Here is a 16944-nt window from a genome sequence, read left to right as displayed (position 1 = left end):
AGTATATATTGAGCTTACCAGTCCATTATTTAGTAAACTTTAAAACGAATAGGTTTATGGAGTTGAGAAGATTCCTAATAAGCTCCCGTAATTGCAAAAGTAATTAAAAGAAATAGGTTTTCTTATGTAATGTAGTTAAAGAACACTGAATAAAAAACAAAGTAAAAGAAAAAAAAACTGTTTTTGCTGCAAGATACACCGAGGGATAATTTTTGAACAAATTTTCTTTTAGCATCAAACTAGTGTACTTACGGCTTGTTCTTCGCGACATCGGTAAGGTTTGACCGTACGCATCCATGGAAAACGCTGTGTTGTGCTACTTCGTTGCCAAGCAACGTCGGGAATAATTTTCTGGGTGTTTTCAGTCCCACGGAGCGCTTAAAGGAAAGCATGCCCACCGAGGTAAGGTGCTACGAGATTGTGAAAGTCAATTTTTGCACAAGTTTTCTTGGCATAATCTAACAAAATGTTAGCATTTTGGATCAACCAGCGGGAAATCACAACTGATTTCCTTAAGGCAATGGTACCGATTGGGTTACATTTATAAAGAGGATATTCGTTGAAACATGGAGGCATGAGGAACGTTTTATGTTATTCTTTCTAAAATATTTGTGGTCGAGTGTTTAACTAGTTTGCCAAGTTACAGCTATAATACAGAAAGAAGAAAGTAAACAACCCCATCGTGTCTTAAAACAGCATATTAAACTGCAGTATAATTGACAATGATTTTGTAATTGTCCACCAAAAACGAAGCTTCGACTAAGAAAACAAGTTACATATTTGCAGTGTTCTTACTCCAACGTTTTCACAGTTCAATTAATACCTCAAACTGATACCATAGTGGGATTTCTACGTAATGGACTGGCACAAAGTGCCAGTGAACATTGGAGGGCTATTGGGGGACAAACCGTTTTTACGTTCACAGGATGTATTAGCAAACACTAATACATCCGGCGGACAAATAATTAATTGGAGGAGACAAGATTGCTCATTAAAAAGGTTCCTTTATTAACCAGTTTACCCACAAGAAAAATAACCCAAACTGTCAGCAGATGACAGTGTTACCCCTGTAACAATAACTCAAAATAGTCCAAATTGTAGTTTCAGGCATGTTTAAGCAAAGATGGAAAGCCAATGGTTGACTTGTTTTGCCTACAACATTTTGGACATACAGTACAGACCAAAAGTTTGGATACACCTTCTCATTGAGAAAGTGTGTCCAAACTTTTGGTCTGTACTGTAAATTTGTGGTTCTTTTTATCTTAATATATATATAGATATTAGTGTAAATGTGAAAGTCTTGGATTGTAGCAGAAAGACTTTCAATAGACCATCCAGTGTGCAGCATGATCTGACTAGTAAAACAAAACTATTGTGACGGAACGCAATAAAAAAAACAAAAATTATTTTGTCATTTAGAATTGCTCTTTAGAAAAATGTGGTGTCCATATTCAGTATTAAGCCCCTATGAGGCAATACTTTGTAAAATCACCTTTCACTGCAGTGACAGCTGCAAGTCCTTTGAGGCGTTTCTACCAGCTTTACACATTTAGAGACTGAAAATGGTGTGGATTCTAATTTGCACAACAACTTAATGAAGAAAATAATCCCTTCAGCGAAATGCAGCTGCACACATATCTCACTGTGAGAATAGTGTATTCAGGGTAGTATGCAGTGTTAGGGTTTAGATGTAACACAACCTCATTTTGTGCTTAATTACCTTCTGAAAGGGACTTTGTAATATACTGCTCTCTTCTTGAGAGTAATGCAGGACCATAAGGACTCTTTCAGCTACAGCAGATATACATATTTGCACTTATGCATGGAAACATTCAAGCTTAGAAAATCTTTCTAACTAAAAGATAATGATATATAGACGCTTGTGTGAGAAGTAAGCAGTGTGGAGTTCAGTCAATGAGGTCTTTTTTTCTGTAAAAAAAAAAAACTGGAGGTCCTTATTTGAAGATGAAAGCAGCACACGCTGGTTGTATAATTCCTTTTATAAAATCTGACTGAAATCAACAATTTTAATGGCGATTTTATTTACAGCCTCAGACAAAGAGAACACCGGGCGCCGTCATCAGGAGTTTAAGGAAAACCTGCAAGACGTTGGGTCCTGACGAATCCAACTCAGAGCAAACTGAGGACGAATTAGCGGAGAGGAGGCAGTGTAAGCAACCTTTAAGTTATGTGTGTACAATTTGCAACTAATAGCACATGGATGTAGAATTAATAAAGTAACTGAGTGAAGCTAGAAGAATGTGTTACAGCACTTTGACCAAGATTACAGGTTATTAGATGTGTTATTAGATGTTATGTGACTTATCTTCCAGCAGTATGCATGAATCTGAGTCAGACTCTAAGGACAACGCAGCTGCTCTTAAACTTCCATGGTGGTCAGCCGGTTTTCATTCTAAGGCCACCGTCTGATCTGGTTAACTTCCTTCGCCCCCGATGGCCAGTAGAGTGTGAAGTCATCAGCGACAGCATCCAGCACATAGGTCACATTTCACTCTATTTGACTTTTGCCACTTGGTTGGATGGAGACCTATAATTACTCATAGAGGGATTGTTTTTTGTTTGCTTTTTTTTAGAATGGGAGCCACCAGAGCCGGAGCCCTTTCATAAGCCCTCCCACAAGGAGTCCCTCATTCCAGCTGAAGATGGGCCAGGGAATGTGGTGTACTGCTCGGACTTTGGTAACTATGGGTTTGGTTTGGAGAGTCATCATGACACCTAAGAACATAATACCAGACAGTTACACACACTCAATTAAATCACACATAACAATTTTCACGACAGAAAAATTAGAACGATTTTATGTGATTATGATGGTTTTAAATCCTTTTGGAAGCCACGTATGATTATGTCATTATGTCACAAACTTCTGATTGTCCAATTTAAACTAGAGTCAAGTGGAGGCACATGTGGATAGATTTTCAGGCAATTATAATATGTTCGTTGCTTGTTTTTCATGCATTTGGCAAATTCTATTTAGCAAATAGAAACAAGTGATTTAAAATAGGAACACCGTAGAGTAATTTAATCTCTATGAGAAACAATGAGACAAAATAAGGATGTTTGTGTTTTTAAACATTGTATGTAAGCATCTTTCTAATGTAGAGACCCCATATAATCCAAGGGCCAAAAGCAGTCGTAAGACAATTTCTATCTAGTCTTTACTTTCCTCAAAGCAAAATAAAATGACAAAATAAACCAAATGAGATTCTTGAGTCTTCTTGCAAATAAAATCCTTCTAAACTCAGCTAATTGGAAATGTGACTTTAAAGGTTTTGAAATAATGCGGGATTCTGGTTAATAGTAGTTTCTTATGAGCAAACCAGGTTGCCATCTTTAAAAAAGAAAAAAAGGAGTGCTATTTTTTAAAGTAAAAAAAACAACAACAACAACACATCTTTCAAGTTCTACATGCTACAAAAGTATTTGTACCCCTTGAACATTTTTCACATAACATGTTAATGCATTTTTGGGGGGGGATTCATGCAATAGATCATCCATAAACCATGCACAATTTTGAGATGGAAGCAAAATAATAAATGGGCTTACACAATTTTCTAAATACATTTTAGTTCTGGTTGTCAATAATGTAGAAATGTTCAACTGGGATATGAGTTCTTTCTCCAAGGGCTTTACATTGTCTCATTGTCAATTTATTTTACAGAACCATCATTTTTAATTCTGTGTTTCTTCTTTTCATATCTTTCTTAATTATTTAAGCAACAAAGCATTTATATTTCACCTGCTCTCGTGTTGGAGGAAGCAGGGGCTCCACCAGTTGTGCCAAGTTTCTTGACACACCCCCAGATATTACTCTTGAATTTGAATCGCGCTTCGAAAGTGGCAACCTTCAGAAGGCTGTCCAAGTGTGAGTCTCTTCACTCTTGGTTTATTTTGTTTGTCATCCAGCTTTCATCTTTTACCCCCGAAAGTTTGTATCAATGTGACAACAACTGAACTGTGTGTTCTCGTTGTTCTTGCTTGGTCAGGGGCGCCTTCGACTATGAGCTCACGCTGCGTACAGACATGTACACTGAGAAGCACACGCAGTGGTTTTACTTCAGGTTGAGGAACATGAAGGCTAAAATGATTTACCGCTTCACCATAACCAACCTGATGAAGGCGAGCAGTCTGTATTCCCTCGGCATGAGGCCGCTCCTGTACTCCGAGAGGGCGGCTAAGGAAAATGGAGTTGGTTGGCATCGAGCAGGGTCCAACATCAGATACTATCAGAACTGCAGCGAGGTAGCATCTGGATCCGCTTTCAGACCACTTCATGTTTGCAAATTCTGTTACATGACATGGCAACAAAAAATAGCACGCATTTACCGTATGTAGATAAAGTTATTTTTTAAAGAAGTGTTTTAAATATGAACGTGACAGGATGGCTGTTTTTAACAGTTTTGTTTTATGCAAGTTTTTGTTTTTCTTTGGGATGTGTCAAATTTAGGTGACAAATTATGTGGGGTTTTTTTTTAACCTTCATTCTAGAATTGCCACATGTTTATGTAAAATTTATAAAACTCAACAAATTATGTGTTTTCCACAAGCAATGCAGGTTTTACAGCTCTAATCTGGACAGATCTTATGTACCAATCTCAACGGACTTTAATGGTGTGTCTGGGCAGGATTCAAATGAGAACAATGATGACAGTGACCGCCTGTACTCGCTCACCTGGACTCTCCGGTTCCCCTATGACTCAGACACGTGCTACCTGGCCCACTGCTACCCCTACACGTATTCACGGCTGCAGTACTACCTGAAGCAGATAACCTCCAATCCAGCAGTAGCATCGTACTGCGAAGTGCGGACGCTGTGCCAAAGTCTTGCAGGGAACGCCGTCTATGTTATTACCATCACGTCTAGAGGGACCAGCCAGGAGGAGGTGAGAAACAAGAAGGCTGTGGTGGTGACAGCACGAGTCCATCCAGGGGAAACCAATGGATCCTGGATGATGGAGGGATTTTTAGACTTTCTGCTCGGAGACTCAGATGATGCTCAAGTTCTCAGGGATAACTTTGTTTTCAAGGTGCGCAATTCATTTTTGTCAGCTGTAATCCGGTTATTCCAAAATGCTTTTGAAACTTCTCTATCCTAATTTTTTTAATGTTTTTTTTTCTCCCCCACTGAGTTAATTGCAGGTTGTGCCAATGTTGAACCCAGATGGTGTTGTGGTGGGAAACTACAGGTGCTCACTGGCAGGCAGGGATCTCAACAGAAACTATAAAACGTTGCTGAAGGATTCTTTTCCATGTGTTTGGCACACCAGGAACATGGTTGAAAGGTAATAATGCAAACGGAGCCCCAACCAACTATTGAATGCATTGGGGAAAATATGTTCTTCGGAAGCCTGGCTTTTCTGTTTAGAATATTCTTCTTTTATTAATCACAAGTGCATATTGTAATTTTCCAAGAAACAACATTTTGGGTTTTCCTGAGCCATAATCATCTAAATGACAAGAAATAAAGGACTGAATTATTCGACTTCGAATGAAATGAATCTACAGGTCCATTTAATAAAATAGAATATTATTGAACATCCCATTTATTTTAAGAACAATATCATTAAATGAAGCACTTTATATAAAATAATTATACACAGAAGGACTTTTGGGAACCTTTATTTCCATTAATTATGATGATTTTCCATGTGCAACTAATGAAAACATGACATCAAATTAGAATATTATGTCACAGCAATAGAAAAACTATATTTAAAAACAAAAATGTGGGCGTAATGATAAATATGCTTAAACCCTGCTTAAAAGTTGTTGTTTTCAACAGGTATTTTTAATATGACAAGCAAGATTCACGTGAGACGTATGTTCTAATTTATGTAATATGACTGTATGTAATGATTTTACTTTCTGAAATGAGGGGAAATATCTTTAAGCTTTTCCACACATTTCAACACAACACAGAAGACATGATTAAATTCTAACAGAACTTACAAATAGGTCTTCAGCCCAGCGTGAATTTTATGGTGCTGCTCTTACGCATTTGAGCCCAATCTTGTAGTGATTTGGGTTTTTTGTGTGTTTATTTAGGTTTCTGTGTTCTGTTGAGTCTCTGTGTTGTCCGTCTACCCTTTGATTGTTCCCAGCTGTGTCTCGTTCACTGATTACCCTCTATGTATTTAATGCCACCTGTGTGCCTTGTGGGGTCCTTGTCTGTCAAAACTGTCTAGTCTGCTGTGAGCTGTGTTTGGGGTCCAGTTGCTACCAGCTCTGAGCTTTTGCTCTTCTGTGCTGCCTGGACTTTGGATTGTTGTGTACATCTTCATTAAATCATCATTTCATTCTACATACCTGGGTCCACGGTGTCTTCCTCACCGCCAACTACCGCATTTCATGACAAATCTGTTATGAACTTCTTCCAAACCGTTTCCAAATCTGTTTTACTATTCTCTCTCTGTAGACTTGTGGCTGAAACAGAAGTAGTTCTTTACTGTGATTTTCACGGCCACAACCGCAAAAACAATGTGTTCATGTATGGATGTGACAGCCACAGCAAGCTGTTCAAGTTTCAAGAGAGGGTCTTTCCGCTAATGATGAGCAAGAATGCAAGGAATAAGGTAACCTTATTAATATTTTGGCAGCGTCTTAGGAAAAAAAGCTTTAAACACTGCAAACATACAGTATTTCTTCATATTTGTGATTTATCTGAGGAACGTATGTTCAGTATCAACATCTAAATCATTCTCTCAGTTCTCCTATAAGAGCTGTAGGTTCAAGGTGCAGAAGAGCAAGGAGGGAACAGGGCGGATCGTCATGTGGAGATTGGGCATCAAGAACAGCTACACCCTAGAGGCCACCTTCGGAGGATCCACTCTGGGTAAATATGGGCTTCCTGCATGTTTTCATGCGTTCATAGATGTGCACGTTGCACAAGGTTCTGCAGTATTTTGTGCTGTTACTTTAGATGACAGAAAAGGGACCCATTTTACTACTGGAGATTTGAAGTCGATGGGCTTTTACTTCTGTGACACCCTCCTGGACTTCTGTGACCCTGATCAAACAAAGGCAAGAAATGAAGCAGAATACACTTTTACGTAGAAACATGGACTACTAATGTAAATTTTAAACTGTCCCTTGTAAAGGTGTATACATCCCTTAAACTCCTAAACATTATTCATATTACAACCATATTGTCAATGAGTTCTGTTGGTTTTCTGTTTTGAAAACCTGAACTACATATGGGCTGCTTTGTGTTTGTGCATAACATAAAATCCCAATGCATAGATGAAGTTTGGGGTCTGATCGAGATCAAATCTGGTAAAGTTGAATGAATATGTGTACTTCTGAAGGGCACTGGAAATTACCAACAGATACAGTTTTATTTTTCCTTTTTCATTCTTACTTTAGGTGAATCACTGTTTAGCAGAGGTGTCAACCTTATTGAAAACAGAGATCAGGAAGAAAATGAGCAAGACTCTGGATACCGATGGTAGCTTTTCTGTGTCTGACCTGGAAACCAGGTAATTTTATTATGTTAAACTGCAGGCAACACTTGGCAAAAGGGTTTAGTAAATGAATTGTGCTCTCATTTAGCTTGTTTTTTTAATTGCTTTCTCAGCACGAGTGGCTCTAATAGTTCAGATTCAGACGGACTTCCAGTTCACTTACTGCACCAGCAAAGAATTCCAGAGGTATCCTGACAAATTACATTTATTTGAACTGAACTTTATATTTAAATCTCTGAGCAAAAGCTCATTAAAGGCATTAAAGTTTGGTTTGAATCATATTTGATCGATTTCTCACACATACACCTCCTCTCTTTCTCCCTCTTTTTCTCTCTCTGTCTCTCTCCTTCTTTTTCTCTCTGACTCTCTCTCTTCCTTTCAGAAAACTCATTTTAAGAAGAAAAAGAAAAAATTAAAATCTCGTAAGGAAAGAGACAGACTCCAACCAAGCCGTGAGAGGACTAGTTCACGGACAAAGGTTCTGGAGAGCAGCAAATATACCGTCAGGCTTATTGTGCTGTATTCTGTTAACATGTTAATGTGTTCATAACTTCCTTTAAGGGTTATTAGTAAACTGTTTTTGCAGGAGTCCTGCCTTTCTCCTGAAAATATGGATGAAGTACGAAGCCAAGAGTCACCTGTTGGAGGACAAAAGAGAGGAAAGGTCAGGTTTGTGGGATATTAGTATCCAGATCACTAAGGTGTGCAATCTTGAAAAATAAGAGCTGTATTTTTTGTATGTAAAGCAGAATGACCTGAAGGGAACATGTGTAGTCTCATCTCCAACCAGTCATCCTGAAGAGGTAAGCCAGGTAACACTTTGGCAAGTCAAAGATCTCAAACTCTGACACCCGATTATCTCCTGTTCTTTCTGATACTATTGCTCACTCTCAGCTTTACAATGTTGAATTATTTCAAAAGCTACGTTGTGTTTTAGGAGGACAGTCAGGACGACTGCATCCCATGTATGCACCACAAATTGAAGCATCTGTATGAAAGCACACCTTACATGAAGCCTCCATCAGGTGGAGCAGTACCATCAGGTACTGCTACTTCTTACAGACTCCAGATGAAACAAATCTCTTAGAATGGTTCAGGAGTCTGAAAAGGTTCTCTGTGGTAAGGATTCATACATATTACTTGCTTCGCAGGTGATAAAGCGGTTAGCAATAGAGAGGTGAGATGCAGCTGCCCCCCTCTCTCTCTGAAGGTTCCTCCGCCATGTTCTCCTGTTCTGATGCAGCCCCTGCACTATACGCCACCTTTGTCTTCTCAACAAGGTAGCAGTGGCATGTGTGGAGGTTTAATGTCACGCTTTTCAGTTGTGGTCATTTGGTAGTAAATTGTTTTTGTGTTCTTTTAGGGTCAACTTTCTTAGCTCCATACAGGTAAGCCACACAGAGGAGTTATGTTTTTAAACAACACAGGATGTTGAATGTTCGTTTTTAGGGGTTTGTGTCTCCTCTTTGGCAGGTTTCCTCCATCTGGGTTTATCAAAATGGCTACACCCATTCCTCCGACTTCATCCGTTTCCACATCCAGCAATTGCAGTGTTTTCAAAGACAAACATGTACAGTGGGTCTCTGGTAATTTTCCAACTAAGGGTTTCTCCACATCGGTCACAGACATAACCAGAGCCCGCCGTAGAGAAGGGACCCTAAAGGATTCATCTGAAGGTACATCCTAACATTTTTTTTTTCTTTATAGTGCCAGTCAAATTTATTTGTACCTCTGGTAGAGATAAGTAAAAAAACCTTTTATGCCACATTTCTTTACTAGGGCAAAATCCCATAATTTATTTTGTTTGTTTTTACAACCTCAAGTGCAATGAAGTTGGCATGTTATGTAAAACATAAAGTGGGACAGGAGCAACACTTTCCGAAACCTGGAAAGAACATCAGAGATGATCAAAATTCAATGTTGTGCATTGAGAAATTGTCAGAGATTCCTCTTTCAGTCTGCTTTAGCCTTTTGAAACATTACATAGGACACTCTGCTGTCCCATTGACCCGGGCTGCCAAATATTGTCCCATTGTTAACGTATGTAAAAGCAATTATTTATAAACATGACATTTTTCCCCATTGAATGATTGTTCCCAATTTAAAGTTTGAAAGCTTTTGAGATTTGCGGTGGGAAATTATGCTGAACATTTTTACCAGGGCTGCCAATAAATATGTCTGGTACTGCATTTAATTCAGTTACTAATTTTGTTACCTTGTTTTATTATTATTATTACTTTCTACCAAAACATAATTCTATAGCTTTTAGCCAACAATCTCCTTCAATATAATCTAATTTCCAGTGGATGCATCTTCGTTTACACCTCTTATGGGCAAAACCAAAGGGCTCTCACAACGCTGGCACCCCCTTGAGAGAAAGTGAGGTATTCAACAATTTATTTGAGCCTGGGCAGAAGCAAAAGGAAAAACTTTTATCTGTAATCTATGTGAACTCCCTGCAATCTGCCTCCTGTCGCCTCAATAAAAGACTTTATTTGCATTTGTTGTGGCATACATAAATATGTTCCCACACATCCTTCTGTCTCTTCATCATGTAACTTTTCCAGAGCTTTTTTAAAAATATAAATACAAAAGCTTACTATCAATATATTAACAGTAGTCAGCCTGAATGGATGGATGGTGGACAAATAAAAATGTTAAAAACAGAATCACTCTGCTTCTCTGTCATAGAAACATAGACTGATAGAAAAACAGATTGATGCATGGAATAATGAGATGATGACGACCGATAATAAACAGATGGATGATGGATAGATAGATGACTGCACGGAAATGGGATGGATGGCTGGAACTTTGACATAGTGATAAGGAATACAGCCTGGAAACAGAATATGAAACTAATCCTGAATTCATTAAATATTTTTTACTTTTCAAAGTTACTGATGCCAGTTCAAAAATAAGGATGTTGGATCTAGAACTAATTCCTTCAAGAATACACAAAGAAAATGCAACCAGATCTGAATAAAATACAAAAATAAATATTTTATTTAAATATAAATCATATGAAAATATCAACCACTTGACACATGTTAAGTCCTTTTTCATATCGCCCTTAGTGTTTGAGAGATGTGCAGAAAGAAGGCATCCTTGTGACTCATTGCACACCAGAACAGACGTGGATGTCTGAGCCTCCGAAGTCAGTCAAACTGTTGGAGATGAAACTGGCTCCCTGTGTGTCTAACCATGTTCCGCAGCGCTGCAAAACCAGAGGCAGCCTGGATCAGCGAGGAGAACAAAATGCATGTCACTCAGTAACAATTGATGGATGCCAACGTCACGAAAACATATGCTGCATAATGTGTTTTAACATAAAATTGTAGACTATGTCAGTCCAGTTTTGCCAAGCAGACACCCATACCTGTATGAGAATGAATACAGTGAGCACTATGTGGACGCCCCTCTCCAGAGGCTGGATGAGAATGGCTTCATTAAACAGCTGGAAAAGGATGAGGGGAAGCTGCAGAAGGGTGGTGAGCAACCAAAAGCCTGCCAACTCTGGAACCTTTGAAAAAATGTTAAAGAAATAAATAAAGTTATGAATTTCACTGTCCACTTTTGATCCAAGCAACTATCACAGCTGCACAATATATTGCAATATTAGTGTGTGCAATGTTTATATCGCAAAGGACTGTTTGGAGTGCAGTAATTGTAGGATGAATATATTCAAGATGTTATGAGCTTACATTTTCATTTAATTTATTATTTGGCCAGATTGATAGTTTTTCGACAGCTAATATTCACACTGGACACAAATGGCATTGCCCAGCATGCTTGATTGTCACAGATTGATGGAAGCACAAGCGAGAAACAGAAGAAAAAAAATGGAAGCATATCACACCTGATATTGCAATATTTAGCAATTACTGCCAACATAAGCTTTTCTATTGTGCAGCCCTAACAACAATCAGCAGGCTTTTAATGGGTTTTTTAATGAGAAGTGTCTCACCTTTTCTTGCAGGTTCCCAGCATATCCGAGATAAAGCCTGATGGCCTCAATAAGAGTCATCAGCAGCAGAATAGTCACAAGGATGAACTTGTAGTACTCTGGCAAGGCAGGGTACTGGTGGAAATGACAAACACCAAACTATTTATAAGATGTTTTTTGTGTGATTTAGCTGAAACCATTAAGTTCTTCTTCAAGTCTAATTCAAAATGATATATATTTTAGCAAAAGATCATATTGTTGCTGATTTAGCTAAAACATAGCAGCATAATATCTCTACGAAGGGATTTCAGGTATACTGGGGACTGGTTAACATGATGCATACTTTTAAATGTATATTTAGCGTATTCGCTAATTACATCCTAAATATACCCACTTATATAATGTGTATTTTGTATATCTGTACACCGGTGTGTCTCTTTCTAATGCCCTCCTTCATACCTTGAGATGCAGCATAACAGTTTCACTGATCCACCAGCAGGGAAAGAACCACATGTTAAAATACAGCGACATCTGCAGCTGGAGGCTGGACAGAACTGGTTTCTCTGAAAAGATCAGAACAACACCAGGATAAACCCCAGAACATCCTCGATGTTTTCATTTAATATCAACTTTATTAGCAAAAGAAGGAAAATAATGCCACGCAAAGCATGCAGCTACACCAATGCTAACATCTGTGCTAACTCGTCTGCAAAGTTTAGTCGCATTGTTTTTGGTTTACCGTGAGGCAAGAATCCGTTGTTTTCTTCGACGAACGTCACAGTTCGAGTCTGGTCAAATAAGATATTACGAGAAAAGTCATCTAAGCGCTTTCTGATGGTCTCCGGGAGCTCCATCCTCTGCCTAAAAACAACAGAACTGGAGAAAGGAATACACCCCGCCTCTTCCTGGTAAACAGGACCATGGAAACCGTCGCTGTTTCTATGGTAACCTGGAACACGCTCTGCGGTTTGATTAAACTCTCTATTTTGTTTGTTTGTTGTTTACGTGTTTAGCCCTACTGACAACTTTTAAATTATGAGGGAAAGTGAAAGCTTACAGGCCTAAACACACCATTTCCACCTTGAAATACATGAATCATGTTTTGTGGGAGCTTTGCTGCACAAGGGACAAGTTTACAAAGCAGATGGTCTGGTTTAGAAAGAACATTACATAAAAAACATTAATAAAGCAACATCTTCTGGGATACGAGTCTCCAAAATAGACAGTAAGAAAAATGGCCAAGAAAGTTAAGGATTTGGAACATTTTCCCATAGAAAATTTATTGGTATGAACTATTGCAATCAATATGGTAATTATTAATTCTGTGACTCAATCCAATCTCACCCTAACCAACCCTGTCACATTCTAGGACTGTTGTTTAACATAACTTGATGTTTGTTAAAAAAAATGGAGTCATTTCAAGTTTGTTTTTTTTCTTTACAGTTTTGGTAATAGAGACAGTGGATATTATTTAGTGCAGTAGGGAAAATGACAAGGAAAGTGAAGCTTCATATTTATTGTGCTTCTCTAAATATATATGCTTGGAGGTGTAAAAACCTGTGACTCTTCCTTGCGGCCACAGCTTCTGTGGGCTGTGTAAACAACTACTGGGACCTGTAGGAACTAGATACAAATGACAGCCCACTGTCATAATAAAACATACACCATCTCATTATGAAAGATATTTATTTTTTATGGCATAATCAGTTACAATTATACGTTCTTATCACGGTTGTATGTAGCTGAATGAAACTCGTGAGAGAAGTAATTTATAATTATCAGAAAGTATCTTCTAGTTCAGGAGTGGGCAATCCTGGTCCTCGAGGGCCGGTGAACTGCACCTCTTAGATGTCTCCCTGGTCCAACACACTTGAATTCAATAGTTGAATCACCTCCTAAATGCAGTCAAGTTCTCCAGAGTCCTGCTAATGACCTCATTATTTGACTCAGGTGTGTTGAAGTAGAGATACATCTGAAAGTTGCAGGAGACCGGCCCTCGAGGCCTGGAGTTGCCCACTCCTGCTATAGTTAATAAACTTAGATATGTAGCTTAGTCAAAATTATATATATATATATTAAAAAAAATCAATAAAAGAAGGAAAGAGGCTCTCATACTCTTCCACTTTCATTTCAGAGAAAGTGAAACTTACTGAGCTTGATATGTGACCCCTATTCTTAGAGTCCCTCCCTGTTTTTCTAGATTTGCTTTTAGGGAAAGTGAAACTTACCAAATGCAGTGAAGAAGATGGCAGCAAAAAGTGAAGCTCCCTATTCTTTGTGCTGCTCTGTATGCCTGGAGGTGTTGAAGAAACCTGTGACTCTTCCTTGCGGCCACAGCTACTGTATGGACTGTGTAAGTAACTACTGGGACCAGGAGGGTCAGAAGGGTGTTTGCAGCTGCCCTCAGTGTAGACACACTTTCAACTCAAGACCTGTACTGAACAAGAACACGGTACTGGTTGATTTGATCGAGAAAATGGCTGAACCAGAGAGAACCACTCCTTTATGTGAAAAGCAAGCTAAACCAAATGAAGTGGAGTGTGATTTCTGCACTGTGAAGAAACTGAAGGCTGTCAAAACATGTTTGGTGTGTCTTGCTTCTTACTGTGCCACACACGTCCAGCCTCACTATGAGTCTGCAGCTTTCCAAAGGCACAAGCTGGTGGAGGTGTCAGACTCCATCCAGGAGAAGATCTGCTCTAAGCACGACAAGCTGCTTGAAGTGTACTGTCGCAGTGACGATGAGTGCATCTGCCTGCTTTGCGTCATGGATGAGCACAAAAACCATGACACTATCTCAGCAGCAGCAGCCAGAAAAGAGAAACAAGTACGATCATTGTTTATTATTCTTGCTTATAATGATATTATAATAATAATAATTGTTATTATTATCATTAGCACATGTACTGTGTTTCAGTGATATTTAAAACTTCTGTTAGTTACAAAAATACATACAATATTCCATTCTGTTTATCTAAATTAGTCTAAGTAACCATTAAATGTGTTTTAGAAACTATTTGGAGAAAAGAATCAAAGAAATCAGCAAAGAATTGGAGAAAAGGCGAAGCAGGTGCGACAACGGGGACAGAAAATGAAGGCATTAAAGGTGACTTTCTTTATCCTCTTGGCTTAACATGTTTCCATTGAAATAGTTCATAGTCTATCTTTTGGTGGGGACTGCTTTCAGCTTTCCAGAGATGCAGCGCTTGACCAAAATGAGAAGATCTACGCTGAAATTGTCTCGATGGCAGATAAGAGACGTTCAGTTATGAAGGAGCTAATCAAACATCAGGAAAATGCAGCCTTCGGTCAAACTGAAACACTCATCAGTCAGCTTGAGAAGGAGATTAGAGACCTGAGGGGGAGAGACGATGAAATGAGGAAGCTGTCTTCAACTGAAGACAACATTTACTTTTTGCAGGTGAACAGATTTAATGCACAGATTCTGCAGTTTGCACAGAATGTCTGGCAAAACTATATTTTTGACTTTGTGTCCTGTTATGACATAAATGTTTTACAGGGATTTTCTATGATAAACCAACACCAATAAGTGCATTGCTGTTAAGTTGAAAGTCAATTATTTGTTTATTTCAATCAACAAATAAAAATGTAAATCTGGTGTGCATTTGTGTTTAGGGGCTGCATGGTGGGTCAGTTCTAAACACCAACAAAGCCCTGGATTCAAATCTTGGCTTGAGGTTTTTCTGCAGTCAGATTGAATCTTCTTCCTGAATGAGTTCTCTCCAGGGCCACAATCCAAAACTGTGACTTTTAGGTTAATTGATTTATTTAATTATGTGACTTCTGAAGAAAATTGGTTGCGTTGCATATGTTTCAGGGGTGACAACAAAACGGGGGCTAAATATAAATGTACATCACACATTTTAGGTTTTAACCGTAAGTCTTTTTCCCTTTTATTTCACAGTCATGCAATACTTTGTGTTCATCTATTACATAACAATACAGTAACATTCATTAATATTTGTGTTCGTCATGTAATAAAATGAAAGGAGTTATAAAGGTATGGCAACTTTTACTGCACTGCATGATGCCGTGTTTTTGTTTTTGTGCTTCTCCAGCACTGCAAGCCCATTTTCAATAGCACAGAACCTAAAAAGAGCCTGAACCTCAACCTCCAGCAGTACCTAGCCTTTGATTGTGTGACAAAGGCTATATCAGACTTGAAAGACTGTGTCAACTGCTATTAAGGAAATATCAGATACCAGTAAGAACACAACAGAATACCTAACGCTTTGACATGCAAGTGTGTGGCTGTGGGATGTCATGTCTTTTTTCTGTTTTCAGTTGAAACCGTTCCAGATCCAATGACGAGGCAGGAATTGTGCATGTGTAAGTTATTTATGTTACATTTTCAAAATAGCCTTTGCGGATCCATATTGACCAAACTAAATATTGGTTTTATCTTTTAATTTTTGGACATTTAAGATTCCTGTAGCTTGAGTTTGGATCTCAACACAGCTTTTGAGAACCTGTTGCTCTCCGAGGAAAACGCCAAAGTTACTTGGACCAAGAAAGCCCAGGAGTATCCCTACCACACAGAGAGATTTACCAAGTATGATCAAGTGTTGTGCTCCGAAGGTTTGTCTGGTGTTTGCTACTGGGAAGTTGAGTGGAAGGGGCCCAGAGTTGAGGTGGCGGTGTGCTACAAAGGGCCAAACATAAAAGAAAGCTGCTTTGGATACAATGACCAGTCCTGGAGTGTTTCCCTTGCAAATTCTGGATGTACATTTTGGCACAATGAAATGAAAATCAAAATTCCCAACCCATGTTCTTCCAGAATGGGGTTGTATTTGAACCATAAAGCTGGAACCCTGTCCTTTTACAGTGTGTCTTGCTCTGAACAACTGGTGCTCCTCCATAAAGTTCAAACCACTTTCTCCCAACCTTTATACCCTGGGTTTATGGTGTCCAAAGGAGCTTCCGTAAAGATAATCAAGCAGCAGTAAAATCGCTTGATTTAAATAAGTAAGTTGCAAGATCCATACATCTAACTGAAAACATGCAGTTAGATATAGAGTTAAGTATCTGATATTCTGCTGTAAAGGGAAATAATGTAATTAATTTGTATAATTTGAGTCATGTAATTACGATTACTCTGCCATTTTAATATACTTCAGAGGCACTCAATGCAAAAGCAAAACGTGAACAACAAGTATTATATGGGAATCTTACCTGAATTATATACAGTATATATTGTGTAGCTCCAGTAATGTCAGGATACAATGAAGACATGTAGAACTTTACTCTCACCTGACATTTCCCTCGTTTGCAACTGCATTGAAACTGTGTTTAACTTTCATTACTGTTCATCTTGTATCTTCATTTAGAGTTTTGTTATATTTGTACCAAATCATTTCTTGACTGTTTTGAACCACGATAAATGAAACATTGACCAACATATTTGATTTGTAAGATTTTGATGATGGCTCTCATTAAAATATGTTTGTTCAATTGTTGACTGTATGGTGTTTTCCTTCCAACTTTGCAATGTTCTGT

The 16944-nt window shown here is 38.4% G+C and overlaps 2 protein-coding genes and 1 pseudogene across 6 annotated transcripts; 2 read left to right on the top strand and 1 right to left on the bottom strand.

Annotated features, from left to right (window-relative positions):
• The first annotated feature begins 192 nt into the window (after window positions 1–192).
• Window positions 193–10694, top strand: agbl2 (AGBL carboxypeptidase 2). 4 transcript variants are annotated; one of them, XM_028040033.1, is made up of 21 exons: window positions 193–402; window positions 2050–2170; window positions 2334–2501; window positions 2595–2699; window positions 3739–3886; window positions 4008–4263; window positions 4647–5048; window positions 5161–5303; window positions 6437–6593; window positions 6727–6853; window positions 6941–7041; window positions 7384–7496; window positions 7595–7667; window positions 7864–7959; window positions 8068–8145; window positions 8228–8284; window positions 8419–8524; window positions 8633–8761; window positions 8845–8869; window positions 8955–9157; window positions 10559–10694. In XM_028040033.1, exons 1-21 carry the CDS (start codon window positions 391–393, stop codon window positions 10627–10629), a joined length of 2691 nt encoding a protein of 896 aa, XP_027895834.1. In that variant the 5' UTR covers window positions 193–390; the 3' UTR covers window positions 10630–10694. The 4 variants fall into 4 exon arrangements, with proteins under 4 accessions (XP_027895834.1, XP_027895824.1, XP_027895807.1 ...); XM_028040023.1 differs by lacking the exon at window positions 10559–10694 and adding an exon at window positions 9785–9981 and having other exon boundaries at window positions 195–402; window positions 2337–2501; XM_028040006.1 differs by lacking the exon at window positions 10559–10694 and adding an exon at window positions 9785–9981 and having other exon boundaries at window positions 195–402.
• tmem17 (transmembrane protein 17) lies at window positions 10459–13177 on the bottom strand. Of its 2 annotated transcripts, none has more exons than XM_028040097.1 (5): window positions 12167–13177; window positions 11887–11990; window positions 11449–11562; window positions 10861–11004; window positions 10459–10698 (listed from the first exon to the last, which is right to left on the bottom strand). In XM_028040097.1, exons 1-5 carry the CDS (start codon window positions 12279–12281, stop codon window positions 10597–10599), a joined length of 579 nt encoding a protein of 192 aa, XP_027895898.1. In that variant the 5' UTR covers window positions 12282–13177; the 3' UTR covers window positions 10459–10596. The 2 variants fall into 2 exon arrangements, with proteins under 2 accessions (XP_027895898.1, XP_027895907.1); XM_028040106.1 differs by having other exon boundaries at window positions 10459–10717; window positions 12167–13164.
• Window positions 13178–13448: 271 nt separating this feature from the next.
• On the top strand, window positions 13449–16899 carry LOC114156330 (tripartite motif-containing protein 16-like; annotated as a pseudogene).
• Window positions 16900–16944: the final 45 nt, after the last annotated feature.

The sequence above is a fragment of the Xiphophorus couchianus genome, chromosome 2, assembly GCF_001444195.1.
Source record: "Xiphophorus couchianus chromosome 2, X_couchianus-1.0, whole genome shotgun sequence".
Lineage (NCBI taxonomy): Eukaryota > Metazoa > Chordata > Actinopteri > Cyprinodontiformes > Poeciliidae > Xiphophorus > Xiphophorus couchianus.
Note: the sequence above shows the minus strand (reverse complement) of the source record. Positions and strands in the feature narration are given on the sequence as shown.

Excerpts from the sequence above, each read along its gene's own strand:
- agbl2 (XM_028040006.1), top strand. Across the intron at positions 5,304-6,436 it reads ACCAGGAACATGGTTGAAAG|ACTTGTGGCTGAAACAGAAG; the intron begins GTAATAATGCAA and ends CTCTCTCTGTAG. Across the intron at positions 8,146-8,227 it reads GAGGACAAAAGAGAGGAAAG|CAGAATGACCTGAAGGGAAC; the intron begins GTCAGGTTTGTG and ends TTGTATGTAAAG.
- tmem17 (XM_028040097.1), bottom strand. The coding sequence starts at position 12,281 with ATGGAGCTCCCGGAGACCATCAGAAAGCGCTTAGATGACTTTTCTCGT. Across the intron at positions 11,991-12,166 it reads CAACGGATTCTTGCCTCACG|AGAAACCAGTTCTGTCCAGC; the intron begins GTAAACCAAAAA and ends TGATCTTTTCAG. Across the intron at positions 11,005-11,448 it reads CTGGGAACCTGCAAGAAAAG|GTTCCAGAGTTGGCAGGCTT; the intron begins GTGAGACACTTC and ends ATTTTTTCAAAG.